At 40.5% G+C, this 27,939-nt stretch overlaps 1 protein-coding gene across 2 annotated transcripts in view; it reads left to right on the forward strand.

Annotated features, from left to right (window-relative positions):
- Nucleotides 1–27,939, forward strand: part of zc3h3 (zinc finger CCCH-type containing 3) — an 88,972-nt gene that overhangs the window by 45,530 nt on the left and 15,503 nt on the right. For both annotated transcript variants that reach the window (XM_012853713.3, XM_021311222.2), the window contains 4 exons: nt 12,375–12,538; nt 19,847–19,898; nt 20,303–20,458; nt 23,616–23,685. In XM_012853713.3, coding sequence (XP_012709167.2) covers nt 12,375–12,538; nt 19,847–19,898; nt 20,303–20,458; nt 23,616–23,685 — 442 coding nt within the window. The remainder of the gene's footprint in view (nt 1–12,374; nt 12,539–19,846; nt 19,899–20,302; nt 20,459–23,615; nt 23,686–27,939) is intronic.

Genomic DNA, 27,939 nt, shown 5'->3' on the forward strand with positions numbered 1-27,939 from the left:
AGTATTTGCACGTTCACAAACACACGACAATTCATCTTGTACCGCTCTGGTTTGGACCAATCACGTTGCAGTATTGGGGTTTAAGGCGGGACAATACCGATGTGACGAAAGAAAGAGGGGCTAAGCCCACAGCCGAACCAACACCAACATGGCAGCGCAGGAGGACGTACGCGTTGCTGCTGCTGCTATCACATCTGTTTTGTCAGAATCAAGGATTTTTTTTTTTTGCCTAACTTACCTTCTTGTGATTTCTCGTCGCAGCTACTGATTACATTTTAATTTTATTCCGTAATTGGCTAAAACCAACCTCTGGCAGGCTGGCACTAAGTGTTGCTCCACCCTATCAGCTCAGAGAGTTCTGCTGAAATTCCCTCCTTTCCCCAAACATATTCAAATGGAGCAGTTCCAGATTGATAATGTGCAGAACTAGAGCGCTACACATTATCAATCTGGCTGGCCAGGTTAAGCCCAGCTATCAAAATCACAAATTACCAAATTATTATAAGATCACTTATAACAATGAACGTTGTCTAACTCAATAAACAAAGATGTCAACAGAAATGCATTTTCTAGCTGTGAAAAAAGTTAGGACAACCTAGGATAACCCCTTTGTCAAATGCATCTTGTAACAATCTGAAAACATTCCTTGTTTTCAGCTGAGTAGATGTTTAAGGGATTTCTTGCATGTGAAGATTATTTCAAGTCACCACATAGTATCTGATATAGTTCAAAATCCGGGCTTTGACTCAGCCCAAGACTTTCCATTTCTCTTTCTAAATTCTCGGCCCATTCCTGTTGGATTTGCTGGTATGTGTTTGGTCATTGTCTTGTTGCAGGGTCTGTTTCAGCCTTTATTTTTTTTTACATATGGTCTCAGTTTTTTACTTTGATACATAGTATACTTCATGTTGGATTCTATGATGGTGAGCAATGCGTCCTTGAACCGTGACTCTTCCAGCTCCCTGCTTCACAGTTAGTATGAGGTTATTTTTCCTGAGTGCTGTGTCTGGGGTATGTCAAACAGGTTGTCTGTTCTTGTGTCCAAATAATTTAGTTTGAGACGTATCTGTCTATAGAAGATATTTGTAGAAGCCATGGCAAACTTAGGTTTGGCTTTCATGTTTCAAACAAAGGGTAACTATTTTCCTCTTGTGCTCCTGATGTGATGAACTTGTGATTTTAGTTATTTTAAGTTGGATCAAATGTGGCAAACTAATGTCGCTTCAAGCTTCCCATTGTTGGTGTTAGAGCGAGATCACCTCCAGATTGCCATCTGACTCAATGGTTCTGGTTGCTGGGGGATTAAAGGCAGTTTTTAATTTTTCAGTGTGAATGCTTTTCAGTCAATTTAGGGTTTTAACAGCTCAGTGATCTGTTCTTTACCAGGTTCCAAAATGATTTTACTCTAACCTAAGCTGTCTAAAAAAACACAAGTAGCATCGTGTCACTATTTAGAGAACAAGATAGAGCCAAAGGAAACACATTTCTGGAAAATAAAGTATGCCCTAAATATATGGAGACTTTAAAGGGGAGTCACTTGTGAAGCTTTTCAGAAGAATAGCCATGATCGTGTCATGCATACTGATGATAAGGAGAAGCAGATAAAAGGGCAAATAAGATATAATAGGGGTTAAAAGATAATCTTTACTTTTTCATCTAACAGTAAAGAAATTTGGTATTTTACAGAAATGTATTTTCTTACCAGTCAGTCTTAGCTCTCTAATCTTGCACAAAAATGTAATAATTTTTGACAAGTTTCTGCAAAGAGATACTTAAAACGTAAGCACTATAGAATTTTTCAGGGAACCTTTTTTGAAAAGTTTTCCCATCCAGACAAATTAGAGCATCTTTGCTTCTGTTTTTTTTTTTTTTTTAAGTTCTTGTGGGAAGTTGATTTTTGGGGGTTTGAAGGAAGTGGGGGAGGGGGTCATCATTTGTATAATCCAGATTTGGTGAGACAGAAGAGAGGCCTGGAGCGTGGCTGGCCGCAGCCTCTGGTGACTTATTACTATTCATTTAGCTGCTGCAGTAAATATTGATTCATCAAGGGATTTTCAATTTGAGCCCGTTGACATGCTGTGAAATATCGCCATGTGTGTACAAGTGAGGCAGGAGAGATAGGGAGGGAGGGGGACAGGTCAGGTCCCCAGGGACGGGGCCCTTTTCCTCGTTCATCTCTCCAGCTTATCTATCAGTTAAACTCCAAAGACCAGCAGCTCCTTTTATCAGTTTGATGCTATTGAGTGGTGCATGAGCTCATATTCTTTGCTCTTAACTACTGAGTGCTGCTCTTTATCTTTGGCCTATCACACCTACTGATCCCGGTCCTCATAGGTCTTCAGCTCTTATCAGTGTGCATGTTCCTTGCTGAACCACACACTGCTTTAAAAACTACAGCCTTAACTGGTGACTTAACACTTGATGTTGTTTCAATGCTTAGTGGAGGCTTTAGATTATTTATTTATTTTTGTCCTTAAAGCTTAGATGTCGTAAAGATACAATTAAGGACAGCATAGTTTTAGTCTCCTAACGGGGTTATAATTATTGTGTAGCATGGAATAATACTTTTATAAAAATCACTGATTTTTCACCTCCACATGTTTTCTCGTGTGTGTTTACACCTCCTGTTAGCATTTTTGGTAGGAAAAAATAGACTTTTAAAACCTTTTCCAATGCAGATAGTTTATTCAAAATACTTCTGTGTTAACTAAGTTTAGGAGGTCTGCCTCATTAAACTAAATGAAGAACACCTCTGTGTTTTAATGGTGAAGCTCATTATGACATCCATCATGTATAGCTGTATCGTCCTAATTCTCTCCATTCACACGGAGTTAAAGTTACAAACTTGTCTTCTTTTTATGCTAATAGGTGCTGAAGCTAGAAGTTTTTGGAATAAAGTTCAGGTCTTTCATCCTCTTTGTATTTTGTCTTCTCATTGCCATTTTTATGATCATGTTATAAAAGCCTTTTCTTCCAACTCGGTTGTGGTCATGACGAACTCCTGGACACAATCAGATCAGGTTCTGGTTAGAGTCAACTCAGTGTTGCGCTTCTGAGGCAGCTGCACCTAACATCTGCTACAAACCCACAGGGCTCCACTGGCAGTGCAAGCAGGAAGGAGGTGGCGGTCCTTATCTATAGAACGTCCCTTTAAACTATTCCAAAATACCCTTCTGTTTTATCGTATGCATTACATTGTGTATGCAATGTAGACCGCAAGATGGTTATGCTTTCTGAAACTCTGCGTTCTAAGGTAGCAACTCCACAGTCTGAATGATCATTTCAGTTAAGCTTGGTAGAGTTGTTGAAAACAGCAAGGATCTCCTAGATGAAATATCATTGCTAGACGTTTCCTTTGTGGCCACAAGTTTAAAATACTACCTTGCCAGCTTTGAGAAATCTGTTTTCCAAAGTCAGTACGCAACAACACTCCCAGTGCCTTGGCAGAGTCAAGTTAAGTGAAATGCAGTGCTGTTGTTGCAGACATTTAAAGTTGGGGATTGTCAGCACACTTGCCAAAGGCAGGTTTAGAGTTATCTTTAATGCCCGCATTGATATTATGCCATTGTTTTTAATTAGTCCACCAAATATTCTCAAATGCAGTTATGAATCATTTGGGCCGATAGTTTAGCATCCAGGTCTGTTGCTGATCAACGCCTCAGTAAATATATGGCAACTCAAAGCTGGATCACATTGACTATGGGAAAAATTAATGAGACTTTTAGCTTCTGCTCTTACAGGCTTCCACAATAACACTTTGGATTGTCATTAACTTGCAAATTAACAGCAGACCAAACAAGCAACTTGTAATGTTTTATTGACCCAAACTGATTTATATGTGAAAGCAGCCTAAAATCAACAAGATGTATAGTTCAACATCCAGCTGCAGTATAACTACAGTTTCTTTGTTAGCACTTTCAGAACATTGATAGAAATAAGTTTACAATTTAAGACACAATTTGAGCACAAGATATGTTAATACATTTATCAGTATTTCAGATTATTAAAAAAAACGTACATTATGCCTTTTGTTGATCTAAGCATTTAACAGAATTCAGTTGAATTCAATTCAATTTTATTTATATATCGCCAATTCACGAAACATGTCATCTCAAGTCACTTTACAAAGTCAAATTCAATCATATTATACAGATTGGGTCAGATTATACAGAATGGTCAAAAATGTCCTATATAAGGGAACCAGTTGATTGCATCAAAGTCCCAACAAGGAGCATTCACTCCTGGAGAAGCGTAGAGCTAAAGGGAGAGTTGTCTGCATTGTTGATGGCTTTGCAGCAATCCCTCATATTGAGCAAGCATGAAGCGACAGCGGAAAGAAAAACTCCCCATTAACGGGTAGGAAAACCTCCAGCAGAACCAGGCTCAGTATGAACGGTCATCTGCCTCAACCGACTGGGGGTTACAGAAGTCAGAGCAGAGACACAACACGAGAAACAAAAAAGCACAGAAGCACACATTGATCCAGTAATCTGTTACTGGATCAATACTGAATTTTTAAAGCCGTCTTCCCTCGATGATGTCACAGGTAACAGAACGGCAGACCAGGTGTACCTACTATGAAGAAAAAAAAGAGAGAGAACAAAAATTTAAAAGCTGAAATGACGACAATCAATGCAAAACTAGAGAACAGTAGAACTCAGTAGAGTGAGAAAAATAGACCATGATGTTCTTCGGTAGCCTAAGCCTATAGCAGCATAACTATGGAGGTAGCTCAGTGTAACATGAGCCACTTTAAATATAAGCTTTGTCAAAAATGAAAGTTTTAAGCTTAGTTTTAAAAGTAGACAGGGTGTCTGCCTCACGGACCAAAACTTGGAGTTGGTTCCACAGGAGAGGAGCCTGATAGCTAAAGGATCTGCCTCCCATTCTACTTTTAGAGACTCTAGGAACCACCAGCAGACCTGCTGGTAGATAAGATTTAAACCAGCATAATGCTTACCCCTTAATCCATACAGTATGCTCAAGTCTTTGTAGGATAATATTGTGATCAACTGTATCAAATGCAGCACTGAGATCTAACAGGACAAGGACAGAAACAAGTCCATTATCTGAGGCCATGAGAATATCATTGGTGACCTTCACCAGAGCTGTTTCAGTGCTATGATGAGCACTGAAGCCTGACTGAAACTCCTCAAGTAGGTCATTACTTTGTAAATGTTCACAAAGTTGATTAGCAACTACTTTCTCAAACATTTTAGATAAGAAAAGAAGATTAGATATAGGTCTGTAATTTACTAACTCAGCATGATCAAGAGATTGTTTCTTAAGTAAAGGTTTAATAACAGCTGCTTTGGGATCGGGTCTAACATACAGGTAGAAGGTTTAGATGAAGCTAAAATTTTAGATAGCTCAGAAACCTCTACTGCTTCTAAACAGTTCAAACACAGCGCAGGTTCTAAAGATTCCTCCAGCGCTGCCTCACTTACTGAGGACGAGGTAATCATGTTTGGGAGGATGCCAATTATTTTATTTTTAATGGAATTAATTTTATTTATGAAGAATCCTATAAAGTAATTACTGCTAACAGCTAAGGGAGTGGATGGATTAACGAAGCTGTGACTCAGAGTAGGTTTGACAACTGTACTGAAGAGAAATTTAGGATTATTTTTATTCTCCTCAATTAATGATGAAAAATATGCTGCTCTAACTCTGCGAAGGGTCTTTTTATACAACAATAGATTTTCTCTCCAATTTCCTAACATTGTGCTTCAAGGAACGCAGCTCTAAATTAAACCAGGGAGCCAGCTTCCTGTGAATAATCACCTTCTTTTTCAAGGGAGCTACAGTGTCTAATGCAGAACGCAATGACAAAGTCACACCGTTAACAAAGACATCTATTTATGAATGTGAAAAAGCAACATTGCTGCCATCCGCAGGGTTCTTCTACAATACTGAAGATATTAAAAGCAGCATTATCCGATAAAGCTCTACTATATTGGAACCCTCTTTTGGGGGTGGAGAAGTCAGTTAGATTAAACTCAAATGTTATTAAAAATGATCAGATAGGACAGGGTTGTGAGGAAATACTGTTAATTCTTCGCAATCAATGCCATATGTCAGCACAAGGTCTAAAATATGAAGCCAAGAGTGTGTCGGTTTATGCACATTTTGAGCAAAACCAATTGAATCTAGGATAGTTTTAAAAGCTACACTAAGGTTATCACATTCTATACACCTCTAGGTTTGAAAGGAGAAAAACAGGGCTAAGTCATTGTTGATGGAGAGGACCCATTGCTTAGAGAGAATGTTACTTCCATCCCAGGTGACAAATGAGAATGATTTAGGTTGATTTTACAGTAAATATATTACTCACAGCTCCTTTAAATTAAATTTATTATTTTCTTATTCCTTTTAATGAATTGCACACTTAATGAAAAAAGGAGAGGAATATATTATATAGAAATGTAATCATTGTAAAAATAATAATGTTTTGACTTTAATTATGATAAATGGCCTCTACTTATATACCTCTTTGTCAAGTCCTGAGGACCCAAAGTGTCTCCACTACGTTGATTCACTCACACGCTGACAGTGGGGAAACTATATTGTAGCCACAGACTGACAGAAGCCGGGCTGCCAGATAATCGGCGCCACCAGAGACTCTAACCACCTCCAGCAAGCAAAGCAGGTTTAGTGTCTTGCCCAAGGACACAACGATTGACATGTTCGGTGTGGGTGTTCGAACCAGCAACCCCCTACTGTCGCCACAGTGACTGTCTTTCATCTGACAAAAAAAATCGGTCATTAATCTACTCTTAATCACGCTTGTATAATTAATTAAATTGTTAAAGCTTTCCGGTTATCTTTAGCTGATAAAGATTTTACTTTATTGAATGGTCTCGTTCTCTCTGTAAGGGTGAACTTACGCTTTTTTGTATATAATCTGTATTTATTTTCCTTGTTCTTTATTACCAATTTAGGGTGTAACTCTTTCTATGCGTTTTGCCACTGTCAATCCTGAAGGTATTTCATACCCCATCTTATCTTTCTAAATACCTAACTGGTGTCTAAAGGAAAGTTTGTAAAACAATTAAAGAAGTCATGAGAGGTCCAAACTTTCTGTGCACAGGAGCTCAGAAATTCCTCAGTACCTCCAGAAGTGTGCCTTTCTACCAGTATGCCATGCTGTTACCTAATTTTAGTCTGAAGATGGTGAAGCCAGGAAGTGATTTACTGCTAGGTGGCAGTTTGAAAGGGGAGACTAGAGGGGGGGTAGCGGCAGTATTTCAGGCCCCGCCACTAGAAAATAGATATAATCTCAACATTAACTCCATTAATAGTATCAGGAGTTGAATTAAGAAAGCCGTAAAGCATGCACTCTGGAGGATAAATTACAAGCCGGGCCTTTCTTCATCGCTCTCACACCCTCCCTGTTTCACCCCTCTTAGGCAGTCCTTAACGTGCCACTGTTTTGTTTGCTCAATGGCTCCTTTATTTCTGCTTCTTTTTAAACATTTCTATCACTCATTTTACACGTTATTTCATGCATTCATGTCAAAGCTTGTGACATGGCGACGATTCCATAAATGTAATCCCTTCGAGAGTGTGTATGCTGTATATCTGTGCACACACGCACACACACGCCTGCTCTGAACGCTCATCTTCTTTAGTGCTTCAGTATCGATCAGCACAGGATGTAAGAGACTGGGCAATAAAGTGAAGCAGCGCTCCCTCTTCTTCACTTCTCTCCTGCTTTTCCTGGATTCTCATTCCTGTACGTCCTCTTTTATTCCCCACTTCACTCATTTACTCATTACTTATCACACATTAGTCATTTGTCTGTCGCTTATAGTCCTGCGTTATTCCCCCCAGGGTGCTCCTCTCACCACGGTCTGCTCCTGGTAGGTTCGTCTCTGCTGCCTAGGTGTCCGTTAAGCACCTGGAGAGGAGCAGCGGTCCTTGCGTTCACAGTTATCCAGGTGACTGTTTTTGCAACGCTTTCTTTCAAGGGTAACTGTTTCCCGATACAAGCTCACTAATGCTTGGGTTGCAGACAAATAGACAAGGGCAGCATTATTCTGAGCAGTCTCGCGACCCTCCAAATTCTTCCCTGCCACTAAAACAAAAGTCAGATCATTCATCAACGGCTCCCGTAGTGCTGAATCGCTCTCTCCTTTATCTGTAAATCGCACGGTCCGAGCCGAGTGCGCACACAAACATTCACACCTGCTCACACAAACACACTCGTCTCAGGGGAGCTTCTTCACGCCCTTTTCTCCGTCCTCTGTTTCTTCCTTTTTTCCCCTCTGTATTTTTCACTGTTCGGTTTTGATGAGTTTAAGTTCTTTTGCTCTGACCTCCAGACATAGTCTTCCTGTTTTGTTTTTTGTTTTTTGTCACACACATAAAGTTGGCACGATACACCAACTTTACATAGTAGGAGGCATGAATAACATCTCTGAGACTTTATCAAGTAATCACAGATAAAATCTAAGTTGACTTATTTTTGTTTTTGTTATTAGAGGTATTTTTAACTTGTGTAAAGACTAAATGCAAACCTTTTATTAGTGTTTCCCAGAGGTGGGTAAATCTGGCTTTAGAAAGTAAAAACCCTGCCTAGTTTTTCTACATCCAATTCACTTAGCCAGGTGATTTTTAAACCAGTGGTCTCAAACTCAAATCCTTGAAGGCCGGTGTCCTGCAGCTTTTAGATGTGTCCCATGCCCTAGTGATGGACTCAGACCTGAACCTCCAAAAGCACCTAAAGACAGTTACAAGGTCGGCTTTCTATCACCTGAAGAACATTTCCAGGATTAAAGGACTAATGTCTCAGCAGGATCTGGAAAAACTAATCCATGCGTTTATTTTTAGTCGAATAGATTACTGCAACGGTGTTTTCACAAGTCTGCCTAAAAAGTGGATCAGACAGCTGCAGCTGATCCAGAATGCTGCTGCCTGCGTCCTCACTAAGACTAAGAAAGTAGAGCACATAACCCCAGTTCTAAAGTCCCTACACTGGCTCCCTATATCTCAGAGAATAGACTTTAAAATACTTCTGTTAGTCTATAAATCCCTAAATGGCTTAGCACCTAAATACATCACAGACTTGTTATCGGTGTATCAACCCTCCAGACCACTCAGGTCTTCTGGCTCCAGCCTGCTCTGCATACCTAGAACCAGAACCAAACAAGGAGAAGCAGCATTTAGTTCCTATGCTCCACTTATCTGGAACAAACTTCCAGAAAATTGTAAAGGTGCGGAAAGCCTGAGTTCCTTTAAATCAAGATTAAAAACACATTTGTTTAGGATTCCCTTCAACTGTTCTAGTTAACTGAATCACCACTTTTTTGTTCTAATTTCTATCTACATTTTATTCCTACTTGCTTTTATTCTGTTTTAATTTGCTATATTTTAATCACGTAAAGCACTTTGCATTGTCCCTGTACTGAATTGTGCTATATAAATAAATTTGCCTTTGCCTTTGCCCTACACACCTGAATCGAACAGCTAAACTACCTCACTAGCATGCAGTCAAGCTCATAATGGATTCAGGTGTAGTGAAACAGAGACCCATCTAAAAATTGCAGGACACCGGCCCTCGAGGACTGGAGTTTGAGACCACTGTTTTAAACATTAGTTTGTGTCTATGCTGTGGAGCAAATGGCTGCAACTAATCTCTGTACAGACGTTTTACTTACAAACCTTGGATTGCCCATCCCTGGTGTTTCATCATGCAAGAAACCGATAATATGTGCGTTATTATTTTATATGATAAATGGTTAATGGTGCTACTTCCTGCTCACTCTTGTTTGCTCTGTTGTCACTTCCTGTATTAGTTTGAAAATAAGTCTGAATATCCGTGCAGAACTAGCGACGGTGATCACAGCCATCTCATTTGGCTACTACGAATGTATGAATCAGTGACCCGCCCCTCTCTAGCTGTAATTGGGTAAAGAAAAATAGCTGTAAAACATACAAAACCCAGCTAAAACAGAAGCTGTTTTTGCTGCATCAAAATTTAGAATCCAACTTTTCATTACTGTGGTTTTTGATTCTTGTCTTATCAGAAAATGCAATGAAACTGAAAACCACATCCTAACTTTCTCATCATTTCCTTTTACCATGTGAGCTTTGCCGTTGGCATAATTTCTAAAAGCCAGAACATTGAGCTGCTATATACACAGTTGTTCATCTTGTAATTTGTTATTAGTACTGAACCATAACAACTGATTCAAAGTGTTGATGTCATTTCCATTTTGTTAAGTTTGTGTTGCTGCATTGGATTGTGGGAAGTTCAACTCTCCCTGATCCTTTGCTTGGTTTAGGCCGTCATGCTGGGTGGATGGACGGATATAATTTTATCTTTGGTAAACCAAAACTCTGCCTCCCATTCTAGTGCTTCTCCCTTTGTCTAAAGAACAAATTCAGTCCTTAGTTCTGTTGTGTTATTGTAATATAATTCTTATATTATAATTATGTGTCTATCTCATCACTTTCTAACTATGAATATTTAAAGTTGGCCTGAAAAAGCCATGGATCATGACTGGCTGTCTGTGAGTGTAACAACATCAAACTTTTATTTTTCCAACAGCAGAACTAGGTGTCAAATGGAAACAGATAACGATGTACACACCTATGAGCATACTGTAAAAAATAGATGTGCATTTTGCCTGTGGATACCCAGAATATACGCAAGTGGTAAGGCAGTATACTGATGAGACAAAGAAGTGCTTTCTGTGCCATACAGTCATAAATTTACTGCTGTTGTACATCAATCTTATTTTGTTAAAGACTCGTCCCTTCTCCCATAAGTGCAGAGCTCCCATAAGTTCAGAGCTCATCAGTATGGATTCAGATTTTAGTATTTTCTCAGTGTGTATAAGTTTGGAATCAAAAACTATATTATGTTAAATAGTTCCTTGTCCCTGTATCTAAAGTGTAATCCATCGTTTTACTCTCTGTCCCTGTTTCCATCATTGTACTGTCCACCAATCTACCTGTCATCCTGCATCCATTGCTTCTGTTCTTGATTTCTGTTTTTATTGGGGGGGAGGGGGGGCTGCTTGTATGCTGTTAAAAGGAAGCAGAGGAGAGTTGTGTAGTCCACAGGATTCTTGTTTTCTGAAGCTGCATCAGAGAAGAAGAAGGCGTGTATGATATCAGATATGGTTTGTCTGAAGCCTGATTGAGAGTAAATACAGCACAGGCTACAGTGAGATCAGTGTTTCTGTCATTCTGATGTCCAAAGTCAGTGAATGAACATTCTAACACGCTGAGCATTACCCAGCCCCCCCACCCCACCCCCCACTGCCGACTGCACCCCTGTGTCAGGGTTAACTGCTGTCTGTGTTAACTACTCATGTCATATCCCCATTAACCTCCTTTGTGGTTGTGGGGGCCACCCTCTCCTTGTTTAAGCCTCCCTTGGTGGCAATCAGAGCTTCAACATTAGCCCCCATTACAGCTCCCCTGGCTGCTGTTGCCCCGTGTCGGGCAGCCACTGATCTTGTAGCAGTGAAACTGAGTGTCTGTGCTGCTGAGTTATGGCTCACACTCAGGTGCTTCATGGACGTGAACGCAGCTGAGAGTTGATATTTACTTTTTCCCCCAGCAGTGGAGCAGCTCTGCACGCGTCGAGCGGCCATGCGGGTTGTTTGGTGCACGCCGCGCGTCCGGGGTAACCCTCTCTTCTCTCCGTAATGGGAGGCGTGAACTCTCGCTCTAAACCCATTTCCAGCCCATCTGAAATACGGCAGCAAATTACCACCAGCAGCGCCCTGTACACCAGCCCCAATCCACCCCAAATAGAAGTGACAGGACAGCGCAATTTATCGCCATAACCCCTGCACTGCCCCACCACCACCTAGCAGCCTCGCATGTCTGACCGCCGCACACATGTAGCAGCCCACTGACTGAATCCTGGATGCAGAGGGCTGTGATTGTGTGCATTGTACATACTGTAGCGGGAGTGTGTGTGTGTATGTGTGTGTGGTCTGTACACTCCAGCGTAGGGGCCAACCTCGCTGCTCTGGCCCCCTGCCCTGCCTATTATCTCATTGATTTCCTCCTCTCCTCCTTTCAATTCTCTCCATTTCCACACTGCCGTCCTTTCCATTAGAGGAGCAATTTAACAGAGTGCTGTGACATGGGAGGAAGAGGAGGGGTGGGGGGCAACTACAGGATGGGAAACATAAAATGAAGCGGGGAGGTATTGCGAAAGAGCTGGAGGTTGGGGTGGGAGGGTGGAAAGAGGTGTGAAATTAACAGGGGGATGAGCCGATAATATTCTGACAAGAAAAACCCCCAAAGAGCTGAACACTTTACACAGTTTCACTCAAACTGAAGTAGTAACTGTTATTGTGTAAAAGCCTTAATGTTATTATTTATTTCTTTTTTAACTCCTTTTCTCTTAGGACTTTCCTTCAAAACCGCCGCCGAGCGCCTTTTGACAGACACCAACCATCCAGCCGGTGCTGGACGGGGATCGAGATGTGCTGGATCCGAGGCTCCCTGTACCGGGTTTCTGCCAACAAGCTGTCCCGCACTGTGACACCACACACATCAATTGATCGAAGAGGTACTGATGGTCAGGAGTCTTACACGACTTGTGATGATTTTCCAGTTTTAGTTCATTTATGCATACAGTTGTGCTTTAATAAAAACTATATGCTTAAGGAATAGAATATAGTAGAATAGAATGTATTCTTATTGTTTTCCACAACAGCCCTTTTTTCAATGTAAAGCCCCGGGCTTCGGTTTCCTTGGGTTAATGAAAGCCTGCAGCTGTAAAAGTTGAGGCATTGCCATTTTCTATGCGCCACTTATTTAAATCAGCCTTATGGCATAAGAGAAAGTTATGAGGAAAACTGCAGTACAACTCCGGTCCAGTGGGTGGCGGTAATAAAAACCACAAGCCAAACAGACAAAGATAATCTGTATCCTGCCACTGGTTCGCAGAACAAGATGGAGAACGCACAACTGGCTTCAATTCCATGTAAACAAAAACACATGGGCTCCATCAGAAAATGTCTAATTATATCTCCTAGCTTCTGTTCCCTAACCTTTCATGGGTCAACAGTAAGGACTCAATTGTGGGTAGGAAAGGAGCTTCGGACTGCTGTGCCAATTTCGGATAGTCTTTAACTCATCCACCACTATGTGATGGAAACGCACATGGAGATTTCTAGTCTAAGGGCCTACGGCCTTCCAAAAATTAACTACAAAGTGTGCGGCCTCTTCTCTCCAGGCATTTTCGTTCATTTCTGTGATGTGGGCTCTGTTTATACATCATGTCACGCAAAGGATTGTGGGATTCCTTATAGCTCCTTAGCACCAGTAAGGGATATCATGAGGTTCCTATGCTAAACTAACAACGAGAAGTTATACAGGCTCTTTTTCCTACTTCCTTCCTTACTGACTGCACTATTTGGACAGCACTTATCATGGCAACCGCTGACCCACATCCGCTTTGGCAAAAGAGTCCCCAAAAGACATATTCGGATGGAGCCATGAAGTAGAACTGGCTATCTTTATTAAAGAAGTAAGGGACATGTAATCACAGCAAACAGTGGAGTGTGGCTCTCCACTCTACTGCCTATTAACAACTGTGTAAAAAAATACATCTTTCAGCATATTCTTGTAACTTCTTTTAGCTGCTTGATAAGGACTATTAGCTATTTTATTTTTGTTTGTTTCAATTGATAATAGCAGATGATGACCAGCTTCTGAGTTGTACAGTTGATTTGTTCATCCCATTATTCTTTAGGTTGCACTTTATCCATAAGCAGGAAAGGTTAGATAAATATTTTACATGTTTCGTAGACATTTACATTTATTTTTTAGGGCTCTGTTTGATCCAAAATTGGATTAAAATATCCGCCTTACAGAACTGTGGTGAAAATGTTTAGTATTAATTAATTTAAAGTACCAAAAACATACTGAGAAAATGTTTATTTGTGATATTCTGGTGCTTGCCGTTTTCCCCCACAAACTTTCTAAATGTTTTAAATTCACTTTCAGCTCAAAACAAACAGATACAGCCTGCGGGAAATCCAAGAAAGCTTGGCCAACTAACATCTGTTGGATTTGGTTTTTAAAGTCCTAAACCATTTTTATTAGAATTTAGCGGAGAATAAAATGTGTCCAGGTTGAGTGGAGTCTGTTGCAAAGGTACTGCATTTCTTTTGGAGTCTGCAGGTGAAAATGTCCACCAGGAACGGCAGCGACAATCTAATAACTTCCGCTAACCTCACCACCTGCTGCAGGTTCTTCCTGTTCTTCTGAGGAAAGCTGGAGAGCCACACAGTGCAGCAGTACACCAGAAGTCTTTCTATCACTGACCCGTAGAAGTTCATGAGCAGCTGGTGAGGGAAGAGGATGCACTTTAACTTCCTGAGAAAAGAAAGTCATTGTATGGCTCTCCCCACCTGGTGTTAGATGTGTGTGTTCCAGGTGTTGTCGGCAGAGATGTGGACACCCAGGGACTTTTAGTTCCTGACTCTCTCAATCTCCTCACCATGTATTGATGGGTTGTGTGTGTGGTGTTTGGTGTGTGTGCTTTGATTTCCTGAACTCCGTAATTACTTCTTTCATCCTTGAGATGCTGGGGTCTAGGTTATTATTCCGACACCATAGTGTCAAATGCTAGACCTCTGTTGTCCAAATCTGGCCAGTCCTCCGCGGACATGCACTCGTCCTGTTATTACTCTGCAGTCGTGGACGAATGACATGACGGGGTAGATCCACTGCGCCGCACATCTCTCTGTTAAATGCAAGGGACAAACTGGGAGGGAAGAGTCTTTTCGATTTGTGACTGCTGAGTTCTAAGCACCACAAAGGGTTTCTGCTTTCGTTTGCCTGGCTTTCTGGGACATCCGCTGCTCAGTCTGCAGGCTGGCCCTGTAGCGCTCGTTCATGTGTCAACAGGTCCACTGCGCGGTCGTGCGCTGAGCAGAGCCTGGCTGCAGCGGAGGAGAATGAGGTTGTGTTCACATTGAACGCGAATGTGTCAGGCCGAGCGACATGATCTCCCTATGCACAGGAGCCATGTGAGGCAAAGGGATGCTAAGTGAGGCCACCGAGGCAATTCTAGATGATTTTGGTGATTAAAACGACACGACATCTTCGAGGTATGAGAGGCGACAGTCGTTTGAGTTGAAGAATCTGAACTTTTGTGTCTTGTCGAGCCACGACAACCAACAAAGACCTCGATGTGGCTGTGACGGGGTGTGAAGGACTGTGGCAGAGACAAAGCAGTTTTCATTCAACTTGGAAGACAAGGTGATAATGGCGGTCTGCTGGTCGGCCTGAGTTGTATGACCCATCCAGTTATTATGACCGAGACAAGTCCAGAAAGGAGCAAGCTTGGTAAAGAGTGATTGAGGAGACTGGATTGGCAGTTAAGTGAAAGCGTCACTAGATAGCAATGTTGTACTGCTGTTTTCTGGCTTGTCGCCCGCTGTGCAAACGGCCGACGATAATGTCAGGCAAGCAACGGCACGCAAAAGTGGCGACATTGTGGCGCCATTCGCATTCAATGTGAAGGCACCTTTAGAGAAGAGAAGGGGTTGGGGGCACAGTTGCACCGCAGAGCGTCTTACGACTACAGGGCAGAGCACGACAGGACCTCCATGGTCTGAACCAAGTGATTTTTGCCTTTCTATCATCTCAAACCCCCCTGCCTGTTCTTCACTGAAATGAACAAGGATTTATATCCACACAACAGCCGCTCATCAGATGCTTTCTCTTTTTCTGACAGTTTCCTGGGTACATTAGATGGTGCTGTATATGTTCTAATAGATCTTCAGTTATTATAAACTGACCAGCCCATTTGGCAGTGACAGATATATCACATTCAAAGTTACCTAATTCCCATTAGCAGCTCATTCTGATGCTCAGTTTGAATTTCAACAAGTTTTCTTCACCACATCTGGATACCTAACTGCATTGAGTTGTTGCCGTGTGACTGACTAGTTTGCTATCTGTGTTAGCAAGCATTTGGACATGTGTACCTAAGACAGTGACCAGTGATTGATGTACTAATGAGCTTAAAGGAGCTATACCATTGCTAATAATAAGAGAAGGCAAACAACCAGCCCGAATTATACAAGAAGCTTGTTGACGGCTGCAAATCTGTGTGGCCAAAGTGACGCTTACTAAACACATTTAACAAACATTAACAGGGGTGTGTGTGTGTGAATGAAATACAGAACGTAAATGGGAGGGGGGAAAAAATCTGAATAAACTAAAATTTGTGAACCCACTTTTTTGTTTTTTAAAATCTTTGAAATGTACTTTACTGATCATAAATTACACCCCAGAAAGCAAATGTTTTAAATAGAACATTAAAAAATCTTTGTGGGTAACAAAGACGGCCTTAAAAGATAGCAGCGAAGTAGTACATCACTTCAGCTCTGTACATTAACGACCGCTGCAGTTTTAGCTTAAGAGTTTGGCTTTCAATCAGAAGCCGTCTGAGAAAAGTATAAGGGAATTGGACCACAAATCTTACCTGCTGTTCAAGCTGCTGTTTGTAGTTTAGCTTTTTTCATTAACTGATTTGGACACATTTCAGTTGGTATTAAAATTACAGCCTGTTTGGGTTTTACAGCCGGTCCCATTGAGGACTGCTGCCAGTGGCCCATGACTGTAAGTGTGTGTACACCCCGAGGTGATACAGCCGTGTTTATTCATGTTTGTGGCTGGTGCTCCGTCCACATACTTTATAATAGACTTAGGGGAGCAGGCTGGATTTGCCATCTGAAATAATAAAGTTGTCATCTGTCAGAGCGGCGAGGGGGAGGGCCCGGAGAAGTGGACGGTGTAGATTAAAGCCCGGATCGGCCTCTCCCCCCTTCACTTCCCAGCCTCTCTGTTACACCTTCCCGTGCAACTAAACCATCAGGTGAAATTGAAGAGCTGTGTTCTGTTCAACTCGTGAGCGGCATCCCAACATGCTCGTCCGCGCCGTTTCTGCATCCTCCAGAAACGCGCATCAGGTTTCTGTCCAGCAGAAGCTGCTTGAGCAACACCAAACCACCGGTCCTTGAGGAGAGCGATGTGAGTCATAAAGTCCCAAATTTAGAAGCGTGGTTTGGATAAACTGCAGCCTTAACATCCTCACCTCCTCCAGCCTCTCATAACCTCCACCCAACCCTCAGACACCTTTTCCTCCACTAAGTATTTATGATGTCCTTGGACCAAAACGGACATCACGATTCGTCTTGGCTCCTATGTGTCAATCCACCACAGTATAAATAACCTGTCAGCTATCAAGTTCTTACTGCATGTTTCCTCACACACACACACACACACACACACACACACAAACAGAGAAAGCTTCATTTTTGTCCCATTTGATGTGAATAGGTTGTAATCTCGTTCTTTATGATTAAACCAAAGGCATGCAGAGCCACAAACTGCTGGTGGTTTATTCGAAAATATAACAGATGGATAAATAATAACAAAAACTTTGACTGCTTTTGAGCTAATTTAAATGTGCAGCCGCTGTTTCATCGCCATGTGAATGTACTTGCTTGTAATATTGTGCTAACATTTCACAGCATATGTCAGTTTGAAGGAGTTTATGAACCTTCACTGGTGTGACTGTAAAGCTGCACATTCTGGATTATCTTCATACAGTCTCATCATGCTGTAAATGGTCATATGTGGACTTCTCAGCTTTTTTGTTCTCAGTATTTATTGAGGTAGAACATCACACGAATTTATTAGAACTGACTTTTCTACGTGGCACATTGAACTTTCTGCATGTTGACACTTATGTTAAACTAAAATATAATTGAAAAGTTGATCTGCTTCCGTAATTCAGTCAAAAAACTGACAGTATTATTACAAGCTTTTATGATAATTCTATTTTAATTTGAATGTATTTGTTTGTTTTAATAATTGTAAATTACAGATATTATATCTCCATGTACTGTACAGAATAGACAGTCATTTTTCTCATTTTACATGAATTACTGCATCGCAGCTTTCATCTTGTCTCATTTGTTGGCTCTCAAATTTTGTACTACATTATTATGGTTAAAGTAATGGTCTTGAAAATGGTCCTGCGTGGGTTCAGTCTTGGTCTTGAACTCGGTCTTGTCTTGGTCTTGAGTTAAGCTTGTTACATACTTCATGAGAACAAAGAGTTTTGCTCTCGTAGTCGGGGTGGGAAGAACACGAAAACAGTTTGTTCTGACTCAGCTGCAGAAGTCAGCCCGACATCACTGAAGATCGGGCAGGCCGGGGAGGAACTTTGCTTTTGCAATGTGCACAGGTGCAGAAATCACCCTCGTCATGAAGCTTGTTAGAAGAATTATTTCCAGGTAGGGAGGGTGGGAGGTGCACTGACCTCAGACTTGATAAAACTCCCTGAACCTCCCAGAATCATCAGTAATTGTGGAAACTTCACACCACAACCAACTTTGATTCAGTGTCTCTCCACTCTTCTCCCACGTTCTGGGTCCTTGATTTCCAAATGAAATGTAAAATGTACTTTAATCAGAAAACAAGGACTTTAAGCCCCTGAACAACAGTTAGGTACTTTTTTCCTTCACTTCTTATGTATCTACTTCTGGATTGCCCTGATCCAATAAGGCAACAGTGACGCCCAAGTCCTGGATATGTCTGTGTGTGGTGACCAGTCCCTGTGAATATTCCCCAAACTTTGCTTTACGCTTTGCTTCATAATCCACAAGAGTGTATTTTAGTACTTTCTGCCACTTCCTTACACTTTCATAACACTACTGTGACAAAAATGCTTTTTAAATGGTGCTTTATTATATTGATCGATCCATTTATTCATCCATCAAATTTGTCAGTTCCTCTCGGGTTTCCTTTTTATTCATTATTTTTATTATTATTGTTGTTTTTTTTTATTTTAGGTTCAATGTTTATAAATGTGTAACTTAAGAAATGTGATACAACATTATCATTACACACATGTTATGTGATTCAGCTGACAACATTGTAAAAAGATTAAAAATAAAAAAAAGGTATACATAAGTACACCCTTGAACTAATACTTGGTTAACACATTTTTTGATTGAATTTTAGCATTCAGTCTGTTTAAGTTCACACCTGCCATTAATTCAAATTTGATGAACCTGAAGCAAAGATGTTGTCCATGTAGTTGCTTGACTTCTGCATGCTTTAGCTAAAAAAAGATAGATTGCAGAGACATTAAAAGTATCAAAAATAATCCTGTCGTACAAAACTATCAGTCGGGAAAGTTTTTATGTTTTTTTGTAATTAATGCTGAAAACGAAAAACCTTTATAAATTGACTTCTAAATAGTATGTTTAATTTTTCCAGTACTCATTCATCCATTATCTAACACGTCTATCCTGTTTGGGGTCGCAAGGGGTGCTGGTCCCTATCTCCAGCTTCCAATGGGCGAGAGGCGGGGTACAACTTGGACAGGTTGCCAGTCTATCGCAGTCCAGTAGAAATATTTTTTTTTAAATCAAGGCAAATATCTTGACATTAAGGCTTTCTAGTGCCACACATGTAGAGACAAGCCAGTTGCTTTAAAAATTAAGGAGTTTTAAACTCTAGATAGAAACGTCAAAAGACCAGATATTAGGAGTTGTTGTTAGTCGGGACAAAAATGGCTCTAAACCTTGTCCCTGTGTTGGCAAATAAATGAAAAGATGTTTGGTTTATCTTTATATTATTGTACACAGTGTAACAAATTGGCTAAACAGATGAAGAGTTGGGTTTTTTTTTCATTCTCTTTAGAGACAGCAGCATACATTTGGACATTTCTTGTGCCTATATTAATTGTGCCAGAAATCATCAGTGAGTTGTTCTTATTTGTTTTGTGTGGACCTATAAATTTAGTACTCTAGATTATTAATTTGTTTCTCTCCTTTCTTCTCAGGAAAGCTCTCCAGTCCACACACGTCTCCTGCCCTGACCCGCCATTTAGCCAGGTAACACCCACAGCACCTGTTGATCTCCCGCTATTAATCACTGCAGCATCATTTTCAATAACTCTCACTGTACAAGAAGTTTATAAAAGTTTTAAATAAGCAACAGTTAAATGTGGGTCATCCTGCTAGTGCACTCAAAGTGACAGGACTGTCATGAAACTGAATCCAGCCAACATGTTTGCATTTGATCCTCCTCACTCTCCCACAGTATTAAGTGCCTTTCACCACCATCAACTCAGGACTATAAGTCCAGAAGTAATCCTTTAAAATTAGCATATGGGGAACACCTTTACCCAGAAACACTCACATGGTCCGGAGCTGAAACAGAAACTCGGCTGAAAAGGTTCTCGTCTCACATTACCTTAAACTTTTTTTTTTTTCTATTGTGGTTTCTCTACCTCCAGCCGTGCAGTCCAGCGGAGCATTGCCATCATCAGACACGCTCGTCAGAAAAAGCAGCAAAAGCAGTACTGCATGTATTACAACCGCTTCGGCAAGTGTAACCGGGGCACAAGCTGCCCCTTCATACATGATCCGGACAAAGTGGCTGTCTGCACCAGGTAACATTCATGTACAAGAACAACTGTACAGACACAAACCAGAGGCTCTATGTCCATCTTTACCTTGCAAAGCTTATACTTTACTCCATTTAAAACTAAACAAATAGGTAAATGTTGCTATCAAATGAAAATGGGTGAAGAACTACCCTAAACAAATAAAACGCACAAGTTAAGGTCAAAGGTTTTAGAAAGTGAAAGACAGTATTTATTCTAATTATTCAATTTAACTCACCCAGTTGAACGTTTAACTCACATGTGCAAAGTCACATGCGAATATGTTTAGCCACATCTGACATTTCACCTTTTAAATTTCATATGAGATTCATGAAACAAAAGCAAATGTTTTGCCCATGGGAAACGTGTTTGATACAATCAGCCTTGCACTCAGGAGGAGGAATTGCTGCTCAGTGAATGACTAAGTGCCATTGAGACTTCCTTAGCTAGATAACCTTTTACTTTGTTTTATTAATCGAACTTGATTGATTGCGAACAGCTATGTTGTTGTTGTTGGGAGCCGTAGAGCCCACCGAATGCCCCGCTCCAGGATGGTGGCACAGCTAACAAGCGCTAAAAATGCCAGGCCAAGTGTTGCTACTATGAACATAAAAACATAAAGCTTCAAAGTTGATAATAGCAGATAATGCATAACAGAAGAGTTGTAGTAGAACATTGCAGGGTGAGGAAGAGTGGACATTGCAGCCTAAACCTATAGCAGCATAACTATAGAGGTAGCTCGGGATAACCTAAGCATCTCTAACTATAAGCTTTGTTAAAAAGGAAAGTTTTAAGCCTAGTCTTAAACGTAGACAGGGTGTCTGCCTCACGGACTAAAACTGGGAGTTGGTTCCACAGGAGAGGAGCCTGATAGCTAAAGGATCTGCCTCCCATTCTACTTTTAGAGACTCTAGGAACCACCAGCAGACCTGCAGTCTGAGAGCGAAGTGCTCTGTTAGGAACATACGGGGTAATCAGAGCTCTGATATATGATGGAGCTTGATTATTAAGGGCTTTATACGTTAGAAGAAGAATTTTAAATTCTATTCTTGATTTAACAGGAAGCTAATGTAGAGAAGCTAGAAACATGATCTCTCTTTTTAATTTTCTTGCTGCAGCATTTTGGACCAACTAAAGACTTTGAACTGTATTTTGTGGACTTTCTGATACTAAAGAATTACAATAGTTCAGCCTCAAAGTAAAAAAAAATGCACTGGTTTTTCAGCGTCGCTCCTGGGCAGAATATTTATAATTTTGGCAATATATTGGAGGCGAATGGGCATTTGAGATGTTCTGGTTAAAAATAACACCAAGGTTTTGTACTAAGGCCAATTTAGTGCTATCCCAATTAAGTGATTAACTAAGCAGTTCCTCTGGACTTAAGATGACAACTTCTGTCTTGTTTGAATTTAAAAACGGAAGATTTTAAGTTTTTATGTTTTTAAGACATGCATGTATTCTCCCTAATTGATTTAATTAATTAGGATTTATAAACAAATATATTGTATCATCAGCATAACAGTGGAAACTTATCTCATGCTGTCTGATCGTTAGCAGTTTGAAACATGTATGTGGTAAAGAGAATTGGTCCAAGCACTGAACTGGAATCTGTTGGACAAATACAATTTAAACCAGCCTGTTCACTGTGAAAAAGTAATTACTGTGCAAATGTTCACTCACTGGATTAACAACTTCTTTTTTCAAACAATTTGGATAAAAAAGGAAGATTAGATATAGATCTTTAAGTAATTAGGTCATCTTGATAAACACAACAGAACCTTAAAAGCTTGTTTAAGAAATCCTTTTACTAAGGATAGTTTAATAATATCTAGAAAAGGGAAGGTAAGCGAAGCGAACACTTCTTTAAAAGATTTGGTCGGGACTAACATACAACTTGAAGGTTTAGATGGCGCTTATATTTGGATGTGCCATTACTTGTCTGGCACATCCAAAAACTTAGGGATAACATGAACCCTATGTAAAACCTTTCACATGTGGTCATAACACTATAGTAACATGCCTCACATGTAACAAATATATTGTGTAATAAAATGTGTAACACAAGTGGGACGACTTGTCAAATGTGAAATGTTTTCTCACATGTGAAAGTATTTATATATGTAGACATATCATATAGTAACACTTTTGACAAAAGTGGAAAAGCATCTGCAGTAGGGCTGGACGGTATAGAAAAAAAAGCATATTGATAAAATAGAAATCATATTAATTGATATAGATAATTATCCAAAAAAAAAATTAAAACATACTTTTTAAGTGCAGCCCTAACCATTTTGTGCTGTTGCTTAATGACCTATTTTTAAATAAATGGATTCAAACACAACCCTTTATTCAACCAACTTTTTACCAAAATTGTAAGTCTTAAAAAAGAATAAAACAACAAGTGCTCTATGAACTCTCTGAAGGCTGACGGAGCGTTCCTGGGTCTGTGTTTGTGATTGGTTGGGAGGATGTAATGACTGTAGTATTAACCTACATGATAGGCTAATAATGTACCGTTCTTTTATTGAATTTCTTATTGACCCCTTTTTCTCTATTAAACTACACGTCTATCGATCAATATATATCGTTATTGAATTAACGTCCAGCCCTAATATGCAGTATGTGCTGAAAATATTATTTTGTGTACTTTTGCATCACTTGTGCAAATTATGTCATGAACTAACACGTGGAAGATGAAAACTGTTTACATATAAAATGTTTTGTTGCATGTAGATGCATCTAGTTCTAGCAAGAAGTAGGCCCAAGTTGTGGAAGATCAGCTGATATAATTTGTCATAGAATGATAAAACTCTGTTTAAAAAAGCTGTTTAAATCCCATTTTAGTAATTGACCTCCTTTGTGTCGGTCTCATTTCTCCACCAGACTGACCCCAAGGAGTCATCAGACTGTTTTGTCGTCTGAAACAGCTATTTAGTTTACACTTTGAGATTTACACTTTGAGATTCAAATTCTTAAGACTTTGAGCTGTCTTTCATCTTATGGTTGAACAAAATAAAGTGGAATAGTTGTGTTTTTCTCAATAAACAAAGTAATGATTTATTTTGGGTAAAATATTGGGAAAGCCAGCGCCCTCTGCTTCATTACATACTAGCTGTTCTTTAAAAAAAAACAATGTTTGTTGTGGGTCTTTTTCCCACTGCAGGTTTCTGAGAGGGACATGCAAACAGGCAGATGGCACCTGCCCGTTCTCCCATAAGGTTGCCAAAGAGAAGGTAATGTATACACCCACACCACGGCATACATGTTGTATATCTTAGTGTTTTATAGCTTTTCACGGCAACGGCCAGGCTTGGGTGCGCTTTGACGGTATAGGATGACAAGCTGCTGGGTACAGTCGTCGTGGGTCGTATTTGGGCTCTTGGCACGGCTCCTGTTTCCATGGATGGAGTGCACTTGGGAAGACATGACCTAGTGGTGCGTTCGAGCTGCACATGTTGGATGAATCAACAACATCCTCCATCTGTCTGAGCAACACAATGTGTTATCAAACCAGTTTTGATGCATACATTTAGTTTTGTGCGTGCTATGTGGTTGCAAGGGGAACCATACCTATGATCACATACATTTCATACATCTAAGCAGCAGCTTGAGTGCTAAACAAATAATCTAACTATCAGCGTGTGAGCAAAGGATAATCTGTGACAATCTAACGTCAGACTGGTATCACCAAACAAATCTAATGCCCTCACTTAATCTTGAAATATGATTAGGGATGAATAAATTATGAATATTACATTAAGGCAGTTTAGCCTCATTTAGACCATTCAATTTCTAACAGATATTCCCTAATATACAGTGTCTTACAAAAAGTATTTATACCCTTTGAACTTTTCCACATATTGTCACATTAAAACATAAATATATTTTATTGGAATTTTATGTGAGAGACCAACACAAAGTGGTTAAATCAGTTATACATGATTTATTTTTTTATCTTTTTTTTTTTTACAAATTAAAAACTCAAAGGGGCATTGTGCAAATGTATTCAGCCCCCCGAGTCAACACTTTGTGCTGCAATTACAGCTGCAGGTCTTTCAGGGTATGCCTCTACCAGCTTTGCACATCTACTGACTGATATCTTTGCCCAATCTTCTTTGCAGCTGAAGCTCAGTCACATCAGATGGAGAGCGTCTATGAACAGCAGTTTTAAGATCTCACCACAGATTCTGGGTTTAAGTCCAGACTTTGACTGTGCCTTTATAACACATGAGCATGTTTTGTTTTAAACCATTCCATTGTATCCCTGGCTTTATGTTTAGGGTCAATATCCTGCTGGAAGGTGAACCTTTGCCCCAGTCTCAAGTCTTTTGCAGACTCCAACAGGTTTCATTCCAAAATTACCCCATATTTGACTCCATCCATCTTCTCATCAACTCTGACCATCTTCCCTGTCCCTGCTTAAGAGAAGCACCACCAGACCATGATTCTGCCACCACCATATTTGATAGTGGATATGGTGTGTTCAGAGTGACAGCTCTCCACCAAATATAGCATTTTGCATTTTGGCCAAAGCAGCTTCTTCCACTTGTTTGCTGTGTTCCCATCATGGCTTCTGGCAAACTGCAAACGGGACTTCTTGTGGTTTTCTTTTAACAATGGCTTTCTTCTTGTCACTCTTCCACAAAGACCACGTTTGTGCAGTGCACAACTAATAGCAGTGCCCTGTGGACAGACTCCCCCACCTGCAGCTGTGGATCTCACCATAGGCCTCTTGGCTGCATCTATGATCAGTGCTCTCCTTGTTTGGGCTTTATGTTTAGGTGGATGGCCTAAACTTACAGGCTTCTCTTGGTAGGTTTACAGTTGTGCCATATTCTTTCTATTCCCGGATGAACAGCGCTCCGTGAGATGTTCAAAGCTTGGGAAATCTTTTGCTAGCCTAAGCCTGCTTTAAACCTCTCCACATTTTTATTCCTGACTTGCAGCTGTATTTGTACTGAGAATAGATTACACACAGGTGGACTCTATTCAGTCATTAGCAATCATCAGGTAATTGGTTGCACTCAGAGAAAAGGGGGCTTAACACTTTTTCACACCGGACTTTTCAGTTTTTTATTTGTAAAAAGTGTTTTAAATCGTGTATAGTTGTCTTTCCAATTCACAATTGTATACCATTTTGTGTTGGTTTTTCACATAAGATTCCAATGTTTGACAAAATATGGATATGAATACTTTTGCAAGCTGCTGCAGTTTTACAGAGAGAAAGTTCAATCAAACTACATAAAGAACATAACATAAGCAACATAAACAACACATTCAAACTGCCAAGCACCTTGGCGGAGCGGCGATTATGTGGGTCTGCTTTGCAGCCGTGGGACCTGGGCACCCTGCAGTCATTTAGTCCACTGAACTCCTCTGTATACCGAAGGCACCAAAAGTCAAATGTATGTAAGGCCATCTGTCCAACAGCTGAAGCTTCACCCAAACCGGGTCACCAAAAAGTCAGCGATCCTAAACACAGCAGAAAATGTATGAGAGTAGCTGGAAAAGAAAAGTAACTAGATTAGATTAGATTAGATTCAACTTTATTGTCATTACACAGGTACAGGTACAAGGCAACGAAATGCAGTTTAGGTCTAACCAGAAGTGCAATAGCAGCAAGTGCAGGATAAACAATGGTTCCATATGTACAGGACATGGGTTATCACTGAATAAATATAGAGATGTATACTATTATAGACAGAATTTTACTGATTGATTATTATAATCGATTATATTATTATTATATTTGGTTATATTATAACCATTATAACTAGCTGTTATAATGGTGCTAGTCCAGACCTCAGTCTGACTGGAAAGCTGTGGTTTGACCTATAAAGTCTGGTGCAGAAACAAAGGTCTGCAAACATCAATAAACTGAAGGAAAGTTGGAAAGAACAGTGGCCCTACACTGCGACCATGGATAGTGTCCTGTGTCCTGCGGAAGACAGTCACTTGTAGTCATTGTTTAAAAAAGGATTTCTAAAACTTGGTGAATCCTAAAAAATGATTCAGTTTTTCACACTGATGGCATCTTAATGATGTAATCAGTGGCCTAGTGGTTAATTATAGCATTACGCTTGTGTCCCGAAGAGTGTGTTTTATTAGCATCTTGCAGAAAGTGTAGATACTCAAAGAAAGTGAAAGCTTTCTTTGTATTGACAAACAACCCAACAACAGGTGCCCTGGTGCCTCACCCCTCTCACACACAGCCTCACAATGCACCGCACCTGTGTTGGTTGTCAGCCCGCTCTCTGCATGTGCTGAGAGCCCAGCTGTCTGTTTGCAATGCCCCCTCACCTCCAAATGCTTGTCCCCTCCCTCCAGGGGATACACCCGCTCCTATTTCATGCAGAGCCCCTAAGTGGGGCCATACACGGCTAAAGTAGATGGGGTAATCGTATGTGGGGGGGGTAGGAGGAGTGGGGGAGGCTCTAGGGTGATGCATCCTGCACCTCTCCAAACCTGATCCAGGCACTAGTGTAGATATACAAGCCTGGATCCTGAATCTTGCCGGCCACCATTCCAGCTACCACAAATACTTGGAAACCAGATACACGCCGGCCAACTCCCCTGGCACCCCCCCTACCCGGGAACGCCACCCGCCCCGTCCACCCCTGGCCCTGGTCGGCGCATACATCCAGGGCACATAAACACATCATGGAAGCTGGCCGAGCTGCAGCCTGGATAAATATTTCTGTAGCAGTTAATTAGGTAGAAGAGATCCCATCGCAGTAAGGCGGAGCCTCTCTCACACCCATCTGCCTTCACTGAACTCCCTCTGTGGTATATTTAGAGCAGGCTCCCCCTGCATGTCAAACAGGACATCTCTCTGCACACAGACACACATGCTGTCAAGACGCACATCCACTTTCCCACCGCTCCTGTCAGCTGCAATTAAGGTCATTTAGCTGCTCAGTGTGACAGATCGGCTGGCTCGCGGGACTCATCTGAACAGAACCGGACAGTGGTGTGGTTTCAGAACAGCATGTATGTTTACAGTCGCGTAATCGTATCCTCTACTACTCTGGTCTCTCACTCTCTGTGATGATGTTCTGCTTTCGTCTTCATGAAACTATTCAACAAATCACTGAAACCAAGTTTTCCTTGTAAAATATTTGTCCAGCCCCTTTGTTAATTTATATATATATATATATATATATATATATATATATATATATATATATATATATATATATATATATATATATATATATACGGTAGGTCTACCCCACGAAGGTATTCACACTTTACCATGATATGTCCCATTATCAGTCAAAACTTTATTTTTTGTATTTTATTTGCTATTTCTATGATTAACCATCACAAAATAGTGAGTATTGTGGAAGAAAAATTTGTGATTAATGATATTTAACATTGTTTACACAAATACATCTGGAAAGCAGAGCATTTATATATTTTTACCATCTTGTAAGATGATGCTGCTAGTGAAAAATCCAGTCCAAGCGAATGTGTTTATAAATCCA

Source organism: Fundulus heteroclitus, unplaced genomic scaffold (genome assembly GCF_011125445.2).
Source record: "Fundulus heteroclitus isolate FHET01 unplaced genomic scaffold, MU-UCD_Fhet_4.1 scaffold_78, whole genome shotgun sequence".
NCBI lineage: Eukaryota > Metazoa > Chordata > Actinopteri > Cyprinodontiformes > Fundulidae > Fundulus > Fundulus heteroclitus.